Source organism: Pecten maximus, chromosome 9, assembly GCF_902652985.1.
Source record: "Pecten maximus chromosome 9, xPecMax1.1, whole genome shotgun sequence".
Classification (NCBI taxonomy): Eukaryota; Metazoa; Mollusca; class Bivalvia; order Pectinida; family Pectinidae; genus Pecten; species Pecten maximus.
Genome location: NC_047023.1, coordinates 12,198,818 through 12,222,484, shown reverse-complemented (window position 1 = coordinate 12,222,484; position 23,667 = coordinate 12,198,818). Strand labels below are relative to the sequence as shown.

At 35.8% G+C, this 23,667-nt stretch overlaps 1 protein-coding gene across 2 annotated transcripts in view; it reads left to right on the top strand.

Moving 5' to 3' along the window:
* The first annotated feature begins 15,246 nt into the window (after positions 1-15,246).
* The window catches only part of LOC117334606, a 44,764-nt gene continuing 36,343 nt past the window's right edge, over positions 15,247-23,667 (top strand). Inside the window, exons 1-2 of one of the 2 annotated variants that reach the window (XM_033894304.1) lie at positions 15,247-15,625; positions 15,844-15,930. In XM_033894304.1, coding sequence (XP_033750195.1) covers positions 15,256-15,625; positions 15,844-15,930 — 457 coding nt within the window. In that variant the 5' untranslated portion in view covers positions 15,247-15,255. Of the gene's footprint in view, positions 15,626-15,840; positions 15,931-23,667 lie in introns of both variants that reach the window. The other variant, XM_033894303.1, reaches the window with a different exon arrangement.

The window sequence follows — 23,667 nt, the reverse complement described above, 5'->3', positions numbered from 1 at the left end:
GGCGTAGGTCACGCAAATATGTAAAGCCGGGCTATGACTGAACCAAACAACTACAGATCAATCAGTCTTACGTCGTTGCCAGAGAAAAATATGCATTTTTTATCAGGTATATACTGGTTGATCACATGACATCCAACGACATTTTTACAAAAAAAAATCAACACGGGAATATTCAAGCATAATCGTTACTTTAAAATTGTGATGAATGGTCCAGTTCTCAACGGATAAAATTTTTTTGCAATATATGACACAACAAGTAATAATGAATGGAGTCTGTATTTCAGAAAACCGGTGTTAAGAGGAGTTTCTCTGAAGAGTGTCCTTGTACAAGTACTGTTCTTAATTTACGTTAGCGATTTCCAGAATTAGTCTACTCAATTGTCAAACTGTTAGCGGACCACACAAAACTCTACAGAGGTATGGGTCACCAGTTAGTTTAAACTTTATTTTATTCAATATTACATGGCAATATAATATATACAATATGTTTCAAATAGGATTCAGAAACAAGTACTAAGTACTTATGTAAAGCTGTCTCCTTGTAGACATAACGTAGCTATGGAACAGTACTGACAATACTATTTGGATATATATCATTGAACATTTAATTACATTTTAACATGTGCATGGAAAATAAAGAGAAAGGGTGCAGGGGATTGAAAGGGGCTGGGGATAATGCTTACGGTGAAGGTAGGACACGCGCAGATTTATTCATCGAATTCCGTATATGAAGAGGAGGCATTGGGTTTGTGCTAATTGCATGAAGTAACTAATTATTAGTACATAAAAAACATGATGTAATTTTGAATTTTTAGAAGCGTCTAGACTGACAGATGAAACTTTGCACACAATCAAAAATAATTTCGTTCATGTGATCTGGTATTTCTTGACTGCCATACAGTAAGATGTTAACATTGTAGTTGGGGGGTAGATGACTATAGCATTGGATTCTAAGCTGTTGATAGTTAGGACAATGGAGGAGAAAATGTTCAGTACGTTCAGGAGACAATTTACATGAACAAAGAGGACTATCAACTAAATTTCATCTAAACAGGTGATCGTTTAAAGAGCTGCAGTTCATTCGAAGCATTGCATGATGAATTTGACAGACTGAGTGTCTGTATTTAAGAATGCTTTAAGGTGGGTAATTGAAGGACTATATTTTATGTCGTCGGGGAGTGAATTCCATAAGTCGACAGAGGGGGGTAGGAAAGAGGCTTTATATAGATTAGTTCGGCACTTAGCTTAACAGAAATCATTAGTTCTTCTTGTGTTGTATTTATGTATATTTAAACGGCAAACAGGCAGGGTGTTAGTAAGATATGAAGGACAAAGACCATGAACAATCTTATAAAATTGAATAATTTTGTGTTTTCTACTTCGGACGACAAGGGGGTCCCAACCGGTTTCTATATATAATTTATTGTGACTTGTGAGCTTGGTTGCTCCAGTGACGATTCTGGCTGCTTCAAGCTGTATATTTTCTAACATCTGACTTTGGTCTAAAGTTATATTATCCCATATGATGTCTCCGTATTCAAGTAATGGTCTTATAAAAGTATAATAAATAGTTTGGAGAGACTTCCTATGAATGATGAATTTAAGATTCCTAATCAAACTGACTTTTTTATAGGATTTACCAATAATGTATTGAATATGGTCAGTCCAACTTCCGTTAGATGAAAAAGACACACCGAGGTGTTTGTTACACGTTACTTATGTTAATTAACAAGCCATTCATTAGACCACTAGTGAATTTTCAAAAGATTATTATTTAACAGGTTTGCGGTCAAGCCAGGTGAATCCACTTCGACAGATAGAGATGTATCGTCGGCAAATAGCTTAATGGTGCAATTAGTGTCATGAACAATATCATTTGTGAATATCAAGAATAAAAGTGGTCCTAGAATTGATCCTTGTGGAGCTCCTGCTGGGATATATACTAAATCAGATTGTTTACATTTATAACGACACGCTGACGGCGATTATGTAAGTAATCAGAAAACCAGCTAAGCAAATTTCCTGTGATGCCGTAAGATTTTAATTTGATCATTAGATTTTAATTTTATCATTAGAAATAGATACATGTTGGTTGATAGTGGAATCACCGGATCTGAAACCAGATTGAAAGGGTGTTAATAAAGATTTGTCAGTAAAGGTAGTTGTAAACGTATTTATATACACAGCGTTCCATCAGTTTACCAACAATGGACAATAGAGGTATGGGACGATGATTACTTAAGATAGATGGATCGTCTTTTTTGAATACCGGTGTAACATTAGCAGTTTTTCAAGTCGACGGATAAGTACATGCAGCGGGTGAGAGGTTAAATAGGATATGCAATGGGTAGCTGAGAATATAAGCAGCTTCCTTTATTAAACGTGGACTGATGAGGTCGGGACCAGATGCTTTCTTCGTGTTGAGGGAGTGTATAGAATCAAGGACGTCAGATATTACGATGTCGGTAAGTACATGATTATGCAAATGAATTGTTACAGGGGGGTTGATATTAGAGTCGTTAAAAGCAGATTGTGAGGAGAAGAACGTGTTTAAAAGAGTTGGCTTTATCGAGATCGTCGTATAGAATGTCGTTGTTGACAGAAATAGGAGGGATATCGGATTTTCTTTTGGAGTTGGGCATAAAAGTAATTACAATTTTCCACCATTCCTTAGTACTAGTGTTATTACTGTGGTTAAGTTTTTCGCAGAGTTTATCTTGATATTCACGTTTGGAATTTCGAACGGTATTTGTACAAGCGTTTCTGTATTTTCTTAATTTAGCCCAGTCGTCTACTTTGCCCGAAAGCTTAGCTTTCCGATGAAAATATTTTCTTTTGCGAATATGTTTTCTTACGTCATTGTTTAACCATTGTTGGTAATCATCTCGGTACTTCTGTCAACGTCATTATTGTCTAAAATGGAGTCCCAGTCAATTTTGAAAAGCTTGTCTCTGTATTCTGAAAAGCTTGTCTCTGTATTCGTCGTAGTTACCGAGGTCATATAACCAGATGTTACCTTTAAAACATGATTGAATAGGTTTGGAAATATTAATACTACCATAAACGGGACAATAATATCTAACAGGCTGATCTAGGAAGCTTTCATCAACATGACACAGATTGATTAGAGAAGGATCACTAGCACAGACTATATCTAGGAGAGAAGAGGAAGATTCAGTGTAAAAGGTAGGGTTAGTGACACTATGTGTTAGACTATAAGTTGTTAGTAGGTTACGAAGATGAAGAGAGTAATTATTATCAATCAGTAAGTTTGCGTTGAGATCTCCAGTTATGATAATGTTAGATATTCCAGTATTGAAAGCAAGTTCGATAGAATGGGCAATATGGCCCCAAGTAGAAACAGGTTCGTCAGGGGGTCTATAGAATGTCCCATATAGAAATACATTACCTGATACGTTAAGTTGGACCCATACGCACTCGATAGAGGGTAATTCTAAGCAACAAGATTGGCTCTAAATAGGTGATTCCTTAATGTACTAGCATGGTTTCTTAAACGTGTATGAAGAATATTATTTTTTCTTTCACCATAGGAATTTGGTACATGGGGTAAATCTGTGATGTGAATGGCATTCTTAAAAACAGAAAATGATACACTGTGCCTGGTGTTTAAAGGCAATATATTACACTGTCTTATAGTAGAGGGAAAGAAGGAAAGGTTAGAGGACTCTAGTCTGTTGTTTGGCAAGTTATAGTTTTCAGCATTACGGAGATTGTGTTGCGAATTATTAGCAACAAGAGGGGGAGTAGGGTGTTCAGATAATTAGGAGTAAGATGATTATGTATCTTTAAGAACAGTTGGAGTTTTCGACGGGATCGCCTCTGGACTAAAGGTTTCCAACCCGTTTCAGTATAGAGTGATTGTCTGCTTGTATAAGAAGGTAGACCAGTGACAATGCGGCCAGCCTCAAGTTGTAATTTTTCTACTCTTTCTGCGTCCGCAATAGAGCAACCGTCCCAAAGTGCACAACAATATTCTAAAACCGGGAGTATAAAGGATCTATATGTTCTATTTAATGTTCTTCTAGTAAGGATATATTTCAATTTACGAAGGACACCTAATTGTTTTGCGACAGTTTTACTGGTGTGTTCTATACGATAGCTCCACTTACAATTTGAATCGATGTATACGCCTAGATGCTTATGATAGTTTACAAATTCAATACTTACTTCATTAAAATTTATATCAATTACATGATCTAGTTCATTATTAGAGAAAAGCAATGCCTCAGTTTTTGAAGGATTAAATTTAACCAACCACTTCTTAGCCCAACATTGTTTTTCGGAAAGATCATTTAGTATAGTTGTCTTTATGAGGTCGTCCATTTCTATATTTCCGGTCGCACTCCTCAGTGGTGGAATAGAATTTGATGTGTCAGATGATTTTATTAATCTGTGAACAAGTTTCCAAAAGTTTCTAGGATTCGTTTCAATATAATTATCTAAAAGCCCATTGATGTTCGCATAAAAAATCTGTCTTCCATTTTATTAGATTATTGACTCTATTTCGTTGCTTTCTAAATTTGTTCAAATTTTGAGGAGTGGAACTGGATGAATACATTCTCTGGCTATTTCTAGAAATTTGATGGCAAATACGTTACACATATCGTCTGGAGTAGGGATCGTAGAAAAAATTTCATTCGAGTCAGTTTCCTGAAGCTTATTTTTAAAAAGTACAATTTGCGTCGTTATAACATAAAATGTTCCGTTTATAATTCCTAATGATATTTGACCCTGTAGTCAGTTCAACAGATGTCGCTTGGTGGTCTGAGATGTCGCAGTATGTCGATAGTCTCAGACAATTTTTCAGAATATTTGACTTTCATTAAGTAGTTCTCAATATATATTATTGTTAAGATCGTGTCATATTTTAGATATGTCCACTGATCGATAGGTTCTTTTCTATCCCGATTCTACATTGACACGTAAAATATATCAATATTTTTTTTATTTAGATCATATAATGGTTTAAATAAGTCAACTTACAATAAAATATCCCAATTAATACCCGATTATGTCAATCGTCTTTTGGTCCCAATCGAGCGACTCTGTAAACAGAATTACAGAATATATATAATCAATAGTTCACATCATTTTGTAAAGTTAATTTTTTTATACCAGTTTAACCAATCATGTACATGTAAAGCGTCTTTTGGTCCTACGCGAAAAAAAAAAACCCCAATAATTCATGTCATTTTGTTAAAATCAAATCAGTATACACATGTATGTTAAATATAACCATTTATACTCCAACTGAAAACATAAACTAAAACGGTCCGGTAGTCCGGTCCTGCCAGTAAATACATGTAGTTCCGATTCTGCCAGTGATCATCATGTAAAATCATGTAAAATCATATTTGGGTCCTGAACGAACAGTACAATATTATGTAAAAAAAAATGTCAATATTTTGTTTTATTTTATTAAATTTGGCATACAAGTCTCTGAATTTGGTAAGTATCTTTTAAATTTGCCTGTTTAAAAATAAAATAAAAATAAATGCATAATCAACAGTGTGATGTGACGATTCAGAATAAATGCATTTAAGCTTACTAGTACATCTAAAACGGTCAGGTTCTACCTCGATTCTGTCCGATTCTGTAAATCGTGTCGAAGTTTCAGAAAATTTGATCATGGTTTTGAGATACCTTCAAGCTTCTTGATATTTTTCGTTACTAAATACATTCCCAAATTTACATGTTACAACTTGACTCCGTATGTATTTGATTCCGAGATTTGTATTTACTTTACTTTCGGTTTCGAGATCGGCATATGTTAGGATTTTTGTGAATGGAAGGAAATTTTTGTGTGTCATTTTAGTTATAAACATGAAAGTTTCTGTTTAGGTGTTAACGGACTGACTGTTGTTACCCCAATCTCTACGTTAATTGAATGTGAAGTAAGATACTTAGTAGTTACACTCTGTAACGCACAATGAAACTCTGAATCTGACAGATATCGGGAACTGTTCGACCTACTGTTATCAGGTAAGATAAATACAGACGAATCCTCGTTATTTTACACGATAAGTATGTCCAAAATACACTCCTGCTTTATCATAACATATTACACGTTAAGTAGATTGTTAACATTCTATTGTCTTGTATACAGGAATATGTTTAAAATGTTAATTGACCGGAGTTAAAAATAGAAAGTAACTTGTCTTATGTGAATTTCCGTGAATAATATGAGCATTCCTCCCTCATTAAACAACACACAAGAGCCTATACAATCGCATTTGTGTATTATATAGTATGTATGTTAGGCACCTAATGTAACGAGAGAAAAATGCAACAACCAGACTGGGACTCGAACCCAGGTCCTTAAAACTCTAGACAGATGACTAATCATGTGATTGTGAGTTCCCTAGCCACTGATGTTCAGCCCAGTATAGTTCTGCTATATTTAAGCATTGATGTCAATTGTTTTTAGTTTCATCGGGGTATGAAAAAAATTTTGTTTGCAAACTGTATGAATCCTCGTTTTTTCATTTTTTCATACCCCTATAAAACTAAAATATAATTGACATCAACGCTTATAATTAATTTTTGAAAATAATTTTCTAATTTAAAACATGTTTAGTATGTACAATTTTACTGGTTTTATATGGGATTCAATATGCAATGTATGTCAATTGTTGCATTCAGCATTCAAACGATTGGAAAATTAATTATATGTACATGTTGTGTAAAAGAAAGGAGTATGAATTAAATGAAGTGACCTCTCACTTTCTGTGCTGATCACATCCTAGCTACTGTGTACCAGCTACAATGTAGCTAAAGAAAAATTCCTGATAGCCAGCTGTAAACTAGTATATTAAAAAAAGTGACACATCAACTTTTACAGTTGCATGTGTACATCAACATTACATCGACTGTCAATGTTTAGATCTATGACATATATCTGAATCGAACACCATGATGGAATATTACTACAAAGTATTCACACAAATCTTTCACATCCACGTTAGCGAGCATTTTGATCTGTCAGAGTTACTACCTGTCATTTCTCATTGTTAGTACAACAATTTAGTGATATATAGGGATCATAAAAGCTTGACAGCATAATGGAGGCCGAGAATGGGTGGCGAGACACGGGAAGAGCTGGATATCATTCCGCATAGGAAAGATCTGTATGTTGGCAAACTGGGGGTTTGTGATGTTACCTCAATGTAAGACATTGTTGATGTGATCAATTTATTAGCTCACCTGGTCCGAAGGACCAAGGTGAGCTTATGCCATTCCGTGGCGTCCGTCCGTCGTCAACAATTGACTTATTTGACTTCTTCTTAATAACCGCTGATTGGAATTTGAACAAATTTGGTCAGAAGCATCCCTATGGGTAGGGAACTCAAAATTGTACAAATGATGGGGCTGACCCCCTGGGGGCCTCTGGGGCTGGGCCAAAAGGGGTCAATTTGATGCTGTTGATATAAACAACTTCTTCTCTGAAACCAAGCAATGGCTATCGCTCATATTTGCCTGGTAGCATCACTATGGGGTGGGGATTCAAAATTGTACAAATGATGGGGCTGATCCCCCAGGGGCTTTAGGGGCAGGGCCAAATGTGGTCAATCCGGTTATATTGATATCAACGACTTCTTCTCTGAAACCAAGCAATGGCTATCGCTCATATTTGCCTGGTAGCATCATTATGGTGTGGGGATTCAAAATTGTACAAATGATGGGGCTGATCCCCCAGGGGCCTGAGGGGCGGCGCTGAATGTGGTCAATCCGGCTATATTGATATAAACGACTTCTTCTCTGAAACCTAGCAATGGCTGTCGCTCATATTTGCCTGGTAGCATCACTATGGGGTGGAGATTCAAAATTGTACAAATGATGGGGCTGACCCCCCAGGGGCATCACTTCTTCTCTGGAACCAAACAATGGATATCTCTCATATTTTACTGGTAGCATCACCTTGGGGTAGGAATTTGAAATTGTACAAATGACGGGGCCGACCCCCCTGGGGGCTGAGGGGCGGGGCCAAAAGGGGTCAGTTTTGCATAATTGATATAAACGACTTCTGCTCTGAAACTAAGCAACGGATATCGTTCATATTTGCCTGGTAGCATCGCTATGGGGTGGGGATTCAAAATAGTACAAATGGTTGGGCTGACCCCCCAGGGACCTGAGGGGTGGGGCCGAATGTGGTCAATCCTGCTATATTGATATAAACGACTTCTTCTCTGAAACCTAGCAATGGCTGTCGCTCATATTTGCCTGGTAGCATCACTATGGTGTGGGGATTCAAATTGTACAAATGATAAGGCTGACCCCCCAGGGGCCTGAGTTGCGAGGCCAAATGTGGTCAATCGGGCTATATTGATATAAACGACTTCTTCTCTGAAACCTAGCAATGGCTGTCGCTCATATTTGCCTGGTAGCATCACTATGGGGTGGAGATTCAAAATTGTACAAATGATGGGGCTGACCCCCCAGGGGCTTAAGGGGCGGGGCCAAATGTGGTCAATCGGGCTATATTCATATAATTGACTTCTTCTCTGGAACCAAACAATGGATATCTCTCATATTTTACTGGTAGCATCACCTTGGGGTAGGAATTTGAAATTGTACAAATGACGTGGCCGACCCCCCTGGGGGCTGTGGGGCGGGGCCAAAACGGGTCAGTTTTGCATAATTGATATAAAAGACTTCTGCTCTGAAACTAAGCAATGGATATCGTTCATATTTGCCTGGTAGCATCCCTACGGGGTGGGGATTCAAAATAGTACAAATGGTTGGGCTGACCCCCCAGGGACCTGAGGGGTGGGGCCGAATGTGGTTAATCCGGCTATATTGATATAAACGACTTCTTCTCTGAAACCTAGCAATGGCTGTCGCTCATATTTGCCTGGTAGCATCACTATGGTGTGGGGATTCAAATTGTACAAATGATAAGGCTGACCCCCCAGGGGCCTGAGTTGCGAGGCCAAATGTGGTCAATCGGGCTATATTGATATAAACGACTTCTTCTCTGAAACCTAGCAATGGCTGTCGCTCATATTTGCCTGGTAGCATCACTATGGGGTGGAGATTCAAAATTGTACAAATGATGGGGCTGACCCCCCAGGGGCTTAAGGGGCGGGGCCAAATGTGGTCAATCGGGCTATATTCATATAATTGACTTCTTCTCTGGAACCAAACAATGGATATCTCTCATATTTTACTGGTAGCATCACCTTGGGGTAGGAATTTGAAATTGTACAAATGACGTGGCCGACCCCCCAGGGGGCTGTGGGGCGGGGGCCAAAAGGGGTCAGTTTTGCATAATTGATATAAAAGACTTCTGCTCTGAAACTAAGCAATGGATATCGTTCATATTTGCCTGGTAGCATCCCTACGGGATGGGGATTCAAAATAGTACAAATGGTTGGGCTGACCCCCCAGGGACCTGAGGGGTGGGGCCGAATGTGGTTAATCCGGCTATATTGATATAAACGACTTCTTCTCTGAAACCTAGCAATGGCTGTCGCTCATATTTGCCTGGTAGCATCACTATGGTGTGGGGATTCAAATTGTACAAATGATGGGGCTGACCCCCCAGGGGCTTTAGGGGCGGGGCCAAATGTGGTCAATCGGGCTATATTCATATAATTGACTTCTTCTCTGGAACCAAACAATGGATATCTCTCATATTTTACTGGTAGCATCACCTTGGGGTAGGAATTGTACAAATGACGGGGCCGACCCCCCTGGGGGCAGAGGGCAGGGTCAAAAGGGGTCAATTGGTCTAAACAAGTTCTCTGAAACTAAGCAATGGATATCACTCACATTTGTGTGGTAGCATCCCTATGGAGTCACGCCAAAAGTCAATTTCATTTCATGGATTAATGCACATTTTGGCATTTTTAGTATTAAAATAAAACCAATGTACATGTACCCATATAAAATGCTTATGATATATATTGACATAGCAATACCATTGACAAATATACTTAAGCATCATTCTTGTTTCATATCTCATGAAACCAGGTGAGCAATACAGGCCCTCTGGGCCTCTTGTTATTATAGCTTTGACGTTATTGTATTTTTGCCCTATACTGTAGTACAGCACGTATACATGGATCCGAATTGATGTAAATGAGGTATCTTGGTGTTTCCCATTTCATTTTAAGAGAAAACTTATTGGCCTCGGTTTTACAATAGTTATGAAACAAGTTTTCATCTTGATCAATCTTGTTGGCCTGGATGGAAGTGCACAGCAGCCAGGTAACAGTGTGGGAGGAAACCAGAGACCCTGGAGAAAACCACCTTAAGCCAGACAGATGACTCCCCCTCCTCCTCGCCCTTTCACGTCAGAGTAACAAAGACCATCACTTGTTGTGTTTCTGGGGTTATAGATATATATATGTATACCCAATGGCACAAACTTGAGTATTTGGCAGCAAGATTTTGCATTTTGAAAATTCAGATTCATTGAATTAATATTCCCTGTCTTACTTTGGCATTTTTAGCCTCTTGCGTTGACGTTTAAGTCTGGAAATAAGATGTAACATTCTGTTAGTGTGTGGGTTCTAGCTAGCACATTCACCTGTAACATATACATTTCACCTTTTTTCAGAGCTCTAGCGACTTTTAGACAGATTTCTATTATCAAACTTGATGTGTTGGTCAAGGACAAGGTCACTGTTACTATTTATAGAAATCATCATCATCATTGCTCCTGCAACCACATTTGTTTATTTATCACATTTTAATCAAACTTCATATATCTGTGAAGTATGAGAATATATACCTTGTGCAAATTGGCCTCAGCTACACTTATGACAGGATATTTTGTTTGGTATACATGTACTATACTCCATAGGGATTTATATCGCTTGCAATGCCTAGCTTGTTCTGGTTTTTTTTTTTAGATATGGAATTGTTCATTCAAAATAAAAAAATGTTGTAATTAAAATTTATTCAGGAGTAGAAACATGTTGATATAAGCAGCTTATAAAAGTTCAATGATGTTATTGGGGTACATTTGGAGCCAAAGATAGGCCCATTCTCCAAGTGAGATTTTTTCATATAATCCCATTTTCATGTTATAAGTATTTTTCCCTATCAGAAGTTGTTTAAGTGTCCTTGTAAGTGTACATCAATTTGTATCGGTATGTATTTCAAGAAGATGTAATTATGTTATGCTGCTTGTTTCTATTTATAGAAGCTAATTTAGACATGAAAAAGATCTGTTGATGATATATTTCCCCATTTAGCAAAACATTATCACTGTTATTTTCCTAATGAAAAATGTACAGGTCTCTAAATAACAAGGGTATAAGGAAATCGCTATAGTTGTTGATGTGTAGATAGCACTATCTATGTATACATTATCTAGTTCTTCTTCCTTATTCTACATTTAGGGCCATTTATCACTTCCTGCTTAATATGATTATACAAACAGAGAATCTTAACTGTGAGGTGAATTGTTTAAAGAACGCTAATATTATATCGATACTTGACAATATCTGATAGACATATACATTAAATGACAGACAATTGACGGATGCATTACCTAATAAATTACAAGTGGTTAATGACAATTGATATACATTACTTACATATGGTAAATGACGATTGGTATACATTACCTGTACAGGTGATTAATGACAATTGATATACATTACCTATACAGGTGGTTAATAACAATTGATATTCATTACCTATACAGGTGGTTAATGACAATTGATATACATTACCTATACAGGTGGTTAATGACAATTGATATACATTACCTATACAGGTGGTTAATGACGATTGATATTCATTAATAATTTACATATACAGGTGGTTAATGACAATTGATATTCATTATCTATACAGATTATAATGACAATTGATATACATTACCTATATACAGATGGTAAATAACAATTGATATTCATTACCTATACCGGTGGTTATTGACAATTGATATTCATTACCTATACAGGTGGTTAATGACAATTGATATTCATTACCTATACCGGTGGTTATTGACAATTGATATTCATTACCTATACCGGTGGTTATTGACAATTGATATTCATTACCTATACAGGTGGTTAATAACAATTGATACACATTATACCTATCTATACAGGTGATAAATGACAATGATATTGTTGTTAAATTTTGAGAATTATTTTTCAGTATTTGAACAGGACAGGTTTACATTTTTACATTAATGTAATCTGATAGGTTGGTAACTTCTGAAATTATAATGAACTGAAATTCAAAAATATTTAATGTCCGATGTTATTAAAATTCAATACGACAATAGATATCTACCATGCCTGCAATCCTAAATCAATTTTCAGCAAATTCTCCTATGATGAATTTCATAATTATGTGATAACATGTTTTATCTGTAAATATACAATGTAGTATATAATAATTGATTTAAGATTGATTCATGTATTATTACCACAGATAAGATATTTTCAGAAAATTGTCTGTCCTTTGCCTTTCTTATATATATTCATTTTTAGCTCACCTGGACCGAAGGTCCGGTGAGCTTATGTCATGGCGCAGCGTCCGTCGTCTGTCCGTCGTCCGTACGTCCGTCCGTCCGTCCGTCGTCCGTCCGTCCGTCGTCCGTCAACATTTACTTCAAATCGCTACTAGTCAAGAAGTTCTTATTGGATTTTGACCAAATTTGGCCAGAAACATCCTTGGCAGAAGGGGAACAGATTTTGCATAAATGGTGACTCTGACCCCCGAGGGGCCAAAGGGGCGGGGCCCAATAGGGGAAATAGAGGTAATTCTTTTAAATCGCTACTAGTCATAAAGTTATGAATGGATTTGAACCCAACTTGTTCAGTGACATCCTTGGGGGAAGGGGAACAGATTTTGCATAAATGGTGACTCTGACCCCAGAGGGGCCAAAGGGGCGGGGCCCAATAGGGGAAATAGAGGTAATTCTTTTAAATCGCTACTAGTCAAGAAGTTCTTATTGGATTTTGACCAAATTTGGCCAGAAACAACCTTGGCAGAAGGGGAACAGATTTTGCATAAATGGTGACTCTGACCCCCGAGGGGCCAAAGGGGTGGGGCCCAATAGGGGAAATAGAGGTAATTCCTTTAAATCGCTACTAGTGATAAAGTTATGAATGGATTTGAACCCAACTTGGTCAGAAACATCCTTGGGGGAAAGGGAACAGATTTTGCATAAATGGTGGCTCTGACCCCTGAGGGGCCAAATGGACAGGGCCCCAATAGGGGAAATAGAGGTAATTCCTTTAAATCGCTACTAGTCATAAAGTTATGAATGGATTTGAACCCAACTTGGTCAGAGACATCCTTGAGGGAAGGGGAACAGATTTTGCATAAATGGTGGCTCTGACCCCCGAGAACCCAAAGGGGCGGGGCCCAATAGGGGAAATAGAGGTAATTCCTTTAAATCGCTGCTTGTCATAAAGTTATGAATGGATTTTAACCCAATTTGGTCAGAGACATCCTTGGGGGAAGGGGAACAGATTTTGCATAAATGGTGACTCTGACCCCCGAGGGGCCAAAGGGGCGGGGCCCAATAGGGGAAATAGAGGTAATTCCTTTAAATCGCTACTAGTCATAAAGTTATGAATGGATTTGAACCCAACTTGGTCAGAGACATCCTTGAGGGAAGGGGAACAGATTTTGCATAAATGGTGACTCTGACCCCCGAGGGGCCAAAGGGGCGGGGCCCAATAGGGGAAATAGAGGTAATTCCTTTAAATCGCTACTAGTCATAAAGTTATGAATGGATTTGAACCCAATTTGGTCAGAAACATCCTTGGGGGAAGGGAAACAGATTTTGCATAAATGGTGACTCTGACCCCAAAGGGGCCAAAGGGGCAGGCCCAATAGGGGAAATAGAGGTAATTCCTTTAAATCGCTACTAGTCATAAAGTTATGAATGGATTTTAATCCAATTTGGTCAGAAACATCCTTGGGGGAAGGGGAACAGATTTTGCATAAATGGTGGCTCTGACCCCAAAGGGGCCAAAGGGGCCAAAGGGGCGGGGCCCAATAGGGGAAATAGAGGTAATTCCTTTAAATCGCTACTATTCATAAAGTTATGAATGGATTTGAACCCAACTTGGTCAGAAACATCCTTGGCAGAAGGGGAACAGATTTTGCATAAATGGTGGCTCTGACCCCAAAGGGACCAAAGGGGCGGGGCCCAATAGGGGAAATAGAGGTTATTCCTTTAAATCGCTACTAGTCATAAAGTTATAAATGGATTTGAACCCAATTTGGTCAGAAACATCCTTGGGGAAAGGGGAACACATTTTGCATAAATGGTGACTCTGACCCCCCGAGGGGCCAAAAGGGTGGGGCTCAATAGGGGAAATAGTTTTAATTCCTTTAAATCGCTACTAGTTATAAAGTGATGAATGCATGCATGTTCTAAAAACAATTCTTGAGGTCTTTCAGACCTTTAGAGAGTCTGGACTTCATTAATCTTTAAAGCAGTTCGGATTCCCACACTATAACGATATATAGCATTGTTAAAGATTTACAAATAAAACAAATTCAATATGAACATTATTTTGACATTTGGTCCAATCCAACCAGGTGAGCGATACAGGCCCCATGGGCCTCTTGTTTATCTATTTTTTCTGAAGAATGAGTTACAATGGTTTTGGACAAAGCCCTGGGGGAGGTAGAGGGTCTGGAATCTCTGGAGGTATGGGTGGAATGCCCGGAACATCTGGACAACTACATAGTTTAGATAACCTTCCCCCTGAGTATGCTGGCTTGGCTGACATGAGTGAAGAGGACAGAAATGCTGCTTTAGAAGTCTTAATGGGTCCCGAGGGTGTGCAGCAATTACAGCAGATGGGGAGGGGTGGAATAGGTGGCCAAGGGGGTATAGGGTATGGAAATCAGGGAGGCATGGGTGGGGGCATGACGAATCCTGGGGGTATCGGAGGCATGAGTGGGGGCATGACAAACCAAGGGGGTATGGGAGGCATGGGTGGGGGCATGACGAATCCTGGGGGTATGGGAGGCATGGGTGGGGGCATGACGAATCCTGGGGGTATGGGAGGCATGGGTGGGGGCATGACAAATCCTGGGGGTATGGGAGGCATGGGTGGGGGCATGACAAACCAAGGGGGTATGGGAGGCATGGGTGGGGGCATGACAAACCAAGGGGGTATGGGAGGCATGGGTGGGGGCATGACAAACCAAGGGGGTATGGGAGGTATGGGTGGGGGCATGACAAATCCTGGGGGTATGGGAGGCATGGGTGGGGGCATGACAAATTTAGGGGGTATTGGTGGTATGGGTGGAGGTGGAGACATTACAAGCTCAGGAGGTATGTTTGGGGGTGGAGAAAGAAATTATGGGGGTACAGGTGGACCAGCGAGTACAGGGGGTATTATCGGCATGCAAGGAAACCCTATGTCAGGGTTAGGTGGTGGTGTCAGAAGACCTGACGGTAGTAAAACTATGGGGCCATCAGGGGGTGGAAATCCAAACTTTGGAGGAACCAGTATGGGATATATGAATGGGGGAACAGGACAAAGCAGAAATGTGTATGGTGGTGGTGATGCTAACAGATCAGAGACATTCACAACACCACAGAATTTCATGGGACAAGGAGGAACAGGGCTACAATATGGAGAATCACAATTACCTCCAACAATGGCAGGTAAGTTAACTTTGTCCCTATACAAATTTTAGATACAATGGTGTGTTTTTCATCAATTCAATTTGTTATAAAAAAAACTTTTTCAATTGGAAATTGAATGATAACCTTTTCAATGAGTAAATTAATACGGATATATAATTTAGCATTATTTGCTTTAAAATTGAAGATATATGTTGATATCAGCATCAAAGCTCTGTGTGTTATATATAATACAGGAGGAGGCAGTGGAGGGGCTGGAGGGGCTGGTAGAGAACCTAGCAGTCAAGACCCTGCTCAGCAGCTAATAGGCTACGTCAGAACCACAGGTATGTGTACATGTATGCATGTACGTGAGCACTCGCACACATACTGAAAGTGTCAATCCGTCAACTTATTAACAGAGAAAATGTCAATTTCATCATCAAATATTCATCTTATACTAACTTGGTGTAGTGAGTTTAAAAATAACCTGAAGCAAGTATACTGGGGAAATTCATACTCAACATTTTTTTTTAAATAACTGTATACTATATCTATATATATATATAATTGGCTGAGGACACCATAGACCTGAATCAGTTTAACTATCCTCTTATAAACCTGTGTACAAAAAGGGTCAATTAAATAAAATAAAATATTTCCAATCTCAGGTGACCGTTAAGGCCCATGGGCCTCTTGTTTCTATGTACATGCTAGATGATGTATGTTTATGTTTATATATCTATTTTTTATAGAATATAAATATCTTCAAAATTCAAAGATTATAAAAAAAAATGTTACAGATGTGCCAGTAAAGATGAACACATTCTATGAAATATTTCTTAGTTCTTTAATGCACCTATATAGATCTACTTGTGTGAAAATAAAACAACGACAAAATGGTTACCGGTGTAGTATGGTATTTTGACCCCCATGGTAAATTGACCCCGGGGTCAAAATACCATTATGGTAAAATGACCCCCCCCATGGTAAAGTGACCCCCCCATACTAAAGTCACTAAAACATGATTTTCATATATCATTTTATATATTTTCATTAAAACAATATTGTATCATTATAAACAGTACAAGTTTGGAGGGGTAGGTTGACTATATAGTGAAATATAGGTGAATAGTTGATGGAGAACATTAATGAAGAAATAAAGCTTTTTTATCATTAATTTTGGTAATTTTGGTAACTTATTTTCACAAAACCTTTATCAGTATACATCAATAATTCTATAAATTTTAACAACAACAATAAAATTGGTCTGGGGTAACTAATTTTGATGAGTCATTTATGCCTGGAAGAGGGGGGGGGGGGGGGGGGGTCACTTTACCATGGCCATGGTAAAGTGACCCCCCCCCCCCCTCCTGCCCCTCCACAACCACCTACAAAGTTAACAATATTTTATTTGTTTACTTCCATTCATTAAAATATACATAAATAAAGTCAAGACAATTGGTCTTAGGGTAGGTGATTTTTTTATGTAAGCTATGTGGAGAGGTTGGGGAGAGGGGAATCACTTTACCATGATTATAGTGAAAATATATTTTTGTGGATTTTTTTTTTTTTTTCACTAAATATTTTTTCAATTTACCTCAAATCATTAATCTATACATTTAAAAACCATTGAATTGAATCGTGATCAGTTAATTTAATGCGATTCATGTAATAAGGGGGAAGAGAGGGTGGGGGTCACTTTACCATGGTCATGGTAAAGTGACCCCCCCCCCCCCCCCCCCCCCCCCTCCTCATCCCCATCAAGAATATAAGCATTCATTCTTTTTTTTTACCAAACCTTTTATACTTCAATTATGCCATTACTCTATGCATAAAAATTTGAAAAAAAATAAGTTTGGATAGGCAGGTGATAGAAACGTAGAAAGTGATGAATGGCCTTCCACTACCTTTACAATACTTATATATCATTTTCACCTTACTTTTATAAGTTACTTTAAAAAAATTAAGTATTTACAATATTAGTTTGGGGTAGATCAGTGCAAGCTGGGGCAGGTGAGGGTTACTTAACCATGACCACAATGAAATGAAATAATTATGCCTGGATTATAATTAGAAATCCTGATTCTCAAGTAGTTCTCTTCCATTGAACAATTATCTATACTTTGATTGATTGATATTACTAAATATTTCTTGCAATTTAATTCCTTATTTTTGCTTTTGTTTTTTATTTTAGAAATTCAATTTGACATTTTATGTATAACAAATTTGAAATATGTATGTGATTTGGGGTATGCAGGTAAAAGATCGGAGATAATAGAGAGATGACAGTGAGTGTGTGTGATATATGTTGGTTTTGGAATCAAATGTCAATATCTCAAGTGGCAGAGAAACAATGCAATATAAAATATGACATGGACACAATTTCCTGGTATACAATGCAGGTAACTAACCAATAATTAATGTGAAACATGGCTGCATGTCAAGATGTGAAGGACAGTGTAATGGTATGGCTTCTGTATGCTTGGGGGGGGGGGGGGGGGGGGGGGGGGGGGGGGGGGGGGGCAGTAAGTCATTACATTTCAGTGTCACCCTGTTTCTCCCAAAACTGAATAATATATCCTGGTTGTCCCAAAAAGTGATGTAAACAATATAGTTGGAGTATTATTTTTTTTGGTTTTAACAGTTATGTTACCTGTACAGATAAATTAAGGTGTCCATTACTAAATATACCAGTTGACAGCAAAAACATAAATGAATAAATAAATAAAAGGAATTAAAAAAAAAAAAACATGCAAATTAATAAGGTAATAAATTGATAAAAATTATTCATATTTTTAATATTATTGACTAATTTTTGATATGTATCTCCCATATTACGAATGATCAAATTCAAGAGAGATGTCACAAATAAAGCGGTAAAAATTTGATTAGATTTTTGAATTAGAGGAAGTAATGGATGCAATTAAAAGTAATGTCTAGAAGTCAGCTGGTATGGATTTGATTGAATATAAAGACTTTTGGCACCTGTTTTATTGAAGATTGAAATTTTTTCAATATCATTATGGAAGTTGGCTATTTAATTCCCTCATGCTTGGGCACAGGGTTTAATTATTCCCTTGTATAAAAGCAAGATAACATAATGAAAATAACTACAGGAGTAATACCCTCATTAGTCATGTAGCTAAGTTATTAACTATAGTCTTCTGAACAAACATTGTAAGACTGGAGTGATCTGAACAGATCCTTACAGAGGTCACAATTTGGGTTTAAGACTGGTTTTGGTCTATGTGATGCAATATTTGCATGTCATAGTAAATAATACTTTACAACCAAATGTAGTAAAGGCGTTTGATAATGTTACTCACGATTATGAAGAAGTTGTTAATTTGTCAAATGTTCACAAGTTCAAGTTTGAAAGGGTCAATGTTAGGAGAGTAAACTTAGCGACTGATGCAAGGGATGGGTATACATGCTTCTGATTTGAATGAAGAAACAGCATAGGGTACCCTTGTTTAAGCTGGATTCACGAATACATTGTCTATGATAAGAAAACAAAAATCATAAAAATGTATTCAGTGTATATTTTGAACTGGGTCTATGAGATAACAAAAAAAAAATTTACATTTTCACAAAATGTACAAAGAAAACAGTTATTTGAAAACGTATACGCAATGCTTGCATGAATTTTTTCATTAATGAATTACATGGTGCATTTGATAATTCTTCAAAATGCCAAATTTATCAATACCTTGCTAATAGCTTTGACATTCAATATTTATTGACGAAATCTCTGACAAAATCAATGATAAAATCTGACAAAATCTGAGAAAATCTCTTAAATCCAAAACAGAACAACTGTTAAGTTGAATTTCGTATATGGGCAAAAACTCTTAATATTGAGTCTGACGCTTTAATGCCGTTTTTAGAAGCGATGATTTTGGAATAAATGGATGAGAAAGACAATAGCCTTCGATGTTTAATTAGTAACTAGACCCCTGTGTAAACAAATCTTGTTTGTCCAAAACAACATTTTACCTGGATTTTCAGTTTAGGGAGCAAAAGGATTAAAACTTAATTACCCCTAAACAAATAAATTCACAGCAGTTCAAAAATCTTAGATAACATTTAGTAAAATAAAAAATAATAACTAGAACTGTCGCCAGGAAGACTGACTAATACCCCCCGCAATCTGCACGAGTCAATTTCATTGAAATTGGCCCTTCGGTTTAGGAGGAGCTGTCTGGACAAACTTAAAAATTATGGTTCTTATAGGAAAACCTGTGACCAGTTGCCATAGAAACAAAAATTTTGAGAAATGAAAGTGGCATGCACATCTACACATGATCATTAATATGGATGGAAGGACGGAGGGACGGACGGGTGATCGGACGGACGGACGAACAGACAACCTGATTCCAGTATACCCCCCTAACTTTGTTGCGGGGGTATAATTAAGTACACATGTATATTAGAATGTACATATGAATGTTTAGTTCAATAAGTAATGTGTCTGTGGAAAAAGGGTATAAAATAAAGGTAAGACTTTCTGCATAACTCTCTTCAGCCTTAAAAACTAGAACTGTCGCCAGTTCTGACTAATACCCCCGCAATTTGCACAAGTCAATGGTGAATTGGAACTGTTAATTAGAGGCTAACTAAGATAACCCAGTAATATAGTGACCAGTTGCCATAACAACCATAATTTTGAAAAAAAGAAAGTGGCATGCACATCTACACATGGTCCTCTATATTTGTGTGAAGTTTCATTGAAATCGGCCCTTCGGTTTAGGAGGAGTTGTCTGGACAAACTTAAAGTAATGGTTCTTATCAAAAACCTGTTTATAGTGACCAGTTGCCATAGCAACCATAATTTTGAAAAAAAAAAAGTGGCATGCACATCTACACATGGTCCTCTATATTTGTGCGACGTTTCATTGACATTTAACATGCAGGTATCCTGCTTGTCAACCATGCCAAACTTTTGTATCAACAAAAAATAATTCATCTGAAAACATTGTTTTTACATTAATTAATAACTGTGTCTTTAAGACAACTGAGGCATCACTCATTACTTTTTACATGTTTTGAAATATGTATGCATGTAATTATATCAGTATTTCATTTCAATAATATGAAAACTGTGATGTTAATTGATACCTGAATGACAAAGCATATTAACATTACATTATGTCTATTGATTATTAATATAAGTTTGTTCAGCAAATGTTTCCTTCAATATGACATTCTTATTGGACACATTATATGAATTTAGTTGTTTACATGATCAGAAGTCAGGTGTATAAGATGACACTGATTGTGTCCTTCTATAACTACAGTCTCTCTATTGGTTTTGGAATTACTAAAATGTTATTCCAATAACCTGCGATTCCCAGTTGTTGATGAAACCATGCAATGAAGGTGACACGCGAATTCAATACCATGGTTCACACAGGTGATTAAACCAATTACTGTGAGACAATGATTGTCTAAAATGGACAATGCAATGAAGAATGACCAGTCACTGATTAGAAGTTTGATGACACTGACCAATCAGGGCTTAGTAAGTATATTGACCAATAAATTAACAACTTGATGTTACCATTAAAGGTATATAAAACATTTCCTCAGTGAAAAAAGAATACCCTCATTATAGATAAAACTGAAAGTGTTGTTTCCGTGAATATGTGGATGTACGGTTTTCTGGCAACATGAATGCAGAAGAATATGACAACCTGCTGATATTTCTTCAAAGTGACCCAAATAACAGAATCTGGCCATCTGCTGTGCAGGTAAATGAATTTTTCATTCATATATAATACAGGCCAACATTTATGAAAAAATTCTATGTAACATGTCATAGAAATTAAATAATGTCCAGGGAAAAAAAAAAAAAGAAAAATGTATCCCATACTTTTGGTTAGTGGTTTTATATTATCAATTTCATACACAAATAATTAATATAAAATATTCACTTAATCGACAGAGAAAGATTAATTGATCCATTTTTATAACAATTATCTTTGAAACTAAGCATTGAAAAATGTTGGCCTGCATATGACAAGTTAACCTCTTTAATATGGTTTGTATATATAAACCATGCATACACATTACCCTGGTAGCTTGATTATGTTGTAAGCTAAGTGTTCACTGTTGCTGTTATAAATTAATTAGGTAGAATATATATTCAATATTACATAGTTTTTGAAGAAATATATATCATTATACACAAACTTTTTCAAATGCTTAAATTCAAGTAAAAGTACATTTTGTAGATCATTGAAATTTAGTTAAAATTATTGATATTTCGAAGTGAAATACAAAAACAAAATGACTGTATATATTATAGCCCAAATATAGGTAGTTTAAATTTTGTGTCAAATCATTAAAAATATATGAAAAATGAAAAAAGAAAATGGTATAGGCATGTCATAGAAAGTATGTTTGATATGTTACAAATATATATTCAAAATGCCATGGAAATAATACAAAGGATATGTTATAAATAGCTTAGTTTGTAAGAATATTGTATATTACTCAAAAAATATTATTTATAGATCTGTGTGTATGTTATGGATGTTAAGTCTCTAAAAGTATATTACAGATAATAAATGATATATACATGCTTGATATATATGTTATAGATTTGTTATAGATGTATTATGATATGATATAACATTAGATTTGTTATAGATACATAATGATTCAAGTATGATATATATGTTATAGATGTGTTATATATGTTATATATTTGTTATAGATGTAATACGATATAATATAACACTAGATAGGTTGTAGATTTTTACTGATTCAAGTATGATACATATGTTATAGATTTGTTATAGGTGTAATAGGATATAATAAAACATTAGATAGGTTGTTGATAAAATTATGTAAAGATTCAATTAGTTTGATATATATGTTATAGATTTATTATATATGTTATATATTTGTGATATGTGTTATAGATTTGTTATAGGTTAAATACGATGTAATAGAACACTATAGGATGTTGATAAAATTATGTTATTATTCAATTAGTATGATATATATGTTATAAATTGATAATATATGTTATAGATTTGTTATATGTGTTATAGATTTGTTATAGGTTTAGTACGATGTAATAGAACATTAGATAGGTTGTTGATAAAATTATGTAAATATTCAATTAGTATGATATATATGTTATAGATTTATTATATATAATATAGATTTGTGATAAAGGTGTCCAAAGATATTATATGTCATAGATTTGTTATAGATGTATTGTGATATAATAGAACATTAGATAGGTTGTAGATATATACTGATTCAAGTATGATACATATATTATAGATTTGTTATATATGTTATAGATTTGTTATAGGTGTATTATGATATAATAGAACATTAGATAGGTTGTAGATAAAATTATGTAATGATTCAATTAGTATGATACATATGTTATAAATTGATAATATATGTTATAGATTTGTTATATATGTTATAGATTTGTTATAGGTGTATTACGATATAATAGAACATTAGATAGGTTGTAGATAAAATTATGTAAAGATTCAATTAGTTTGATATATATGTTATAGATTTATTATATATGTTATATATTTGTGATATGTGTTATAGATTTGTTATAGGTTAAATACGATGTAATAGAACACTATAGGATGTTGATAAAATTATGTAATTATTCAATTAGTATGATATATATGTTATAAATTGATAATATATGTTATAGATTTGTTATATGTGTTATAGATTTGTTATAGGTTAAATACGATGTAATAGAACACTATAGGATGTTGATAAAATTATGTAATTATTCAATTAGTATGATATATATGTTATAAATTGATAATATATGTTATAGATTTGTTATATGTGTTATAGATTTGTTATAGGTTTAGTACGATGTAATAGAACATTAGATAGGTTGTTGATAAAATTATGTAAATATTCAATTAGTATGATATATATGTTATAGATTTATGATATATGCTATAGATTTGTGATAAAGGTGTCCAAAGATATTATATGTTATAGATTTGTTATAGATATATTCTGATATAATAGAACACTAGATAGGTTGTAGATATTTACTGATTCAAGTATGATATATATGT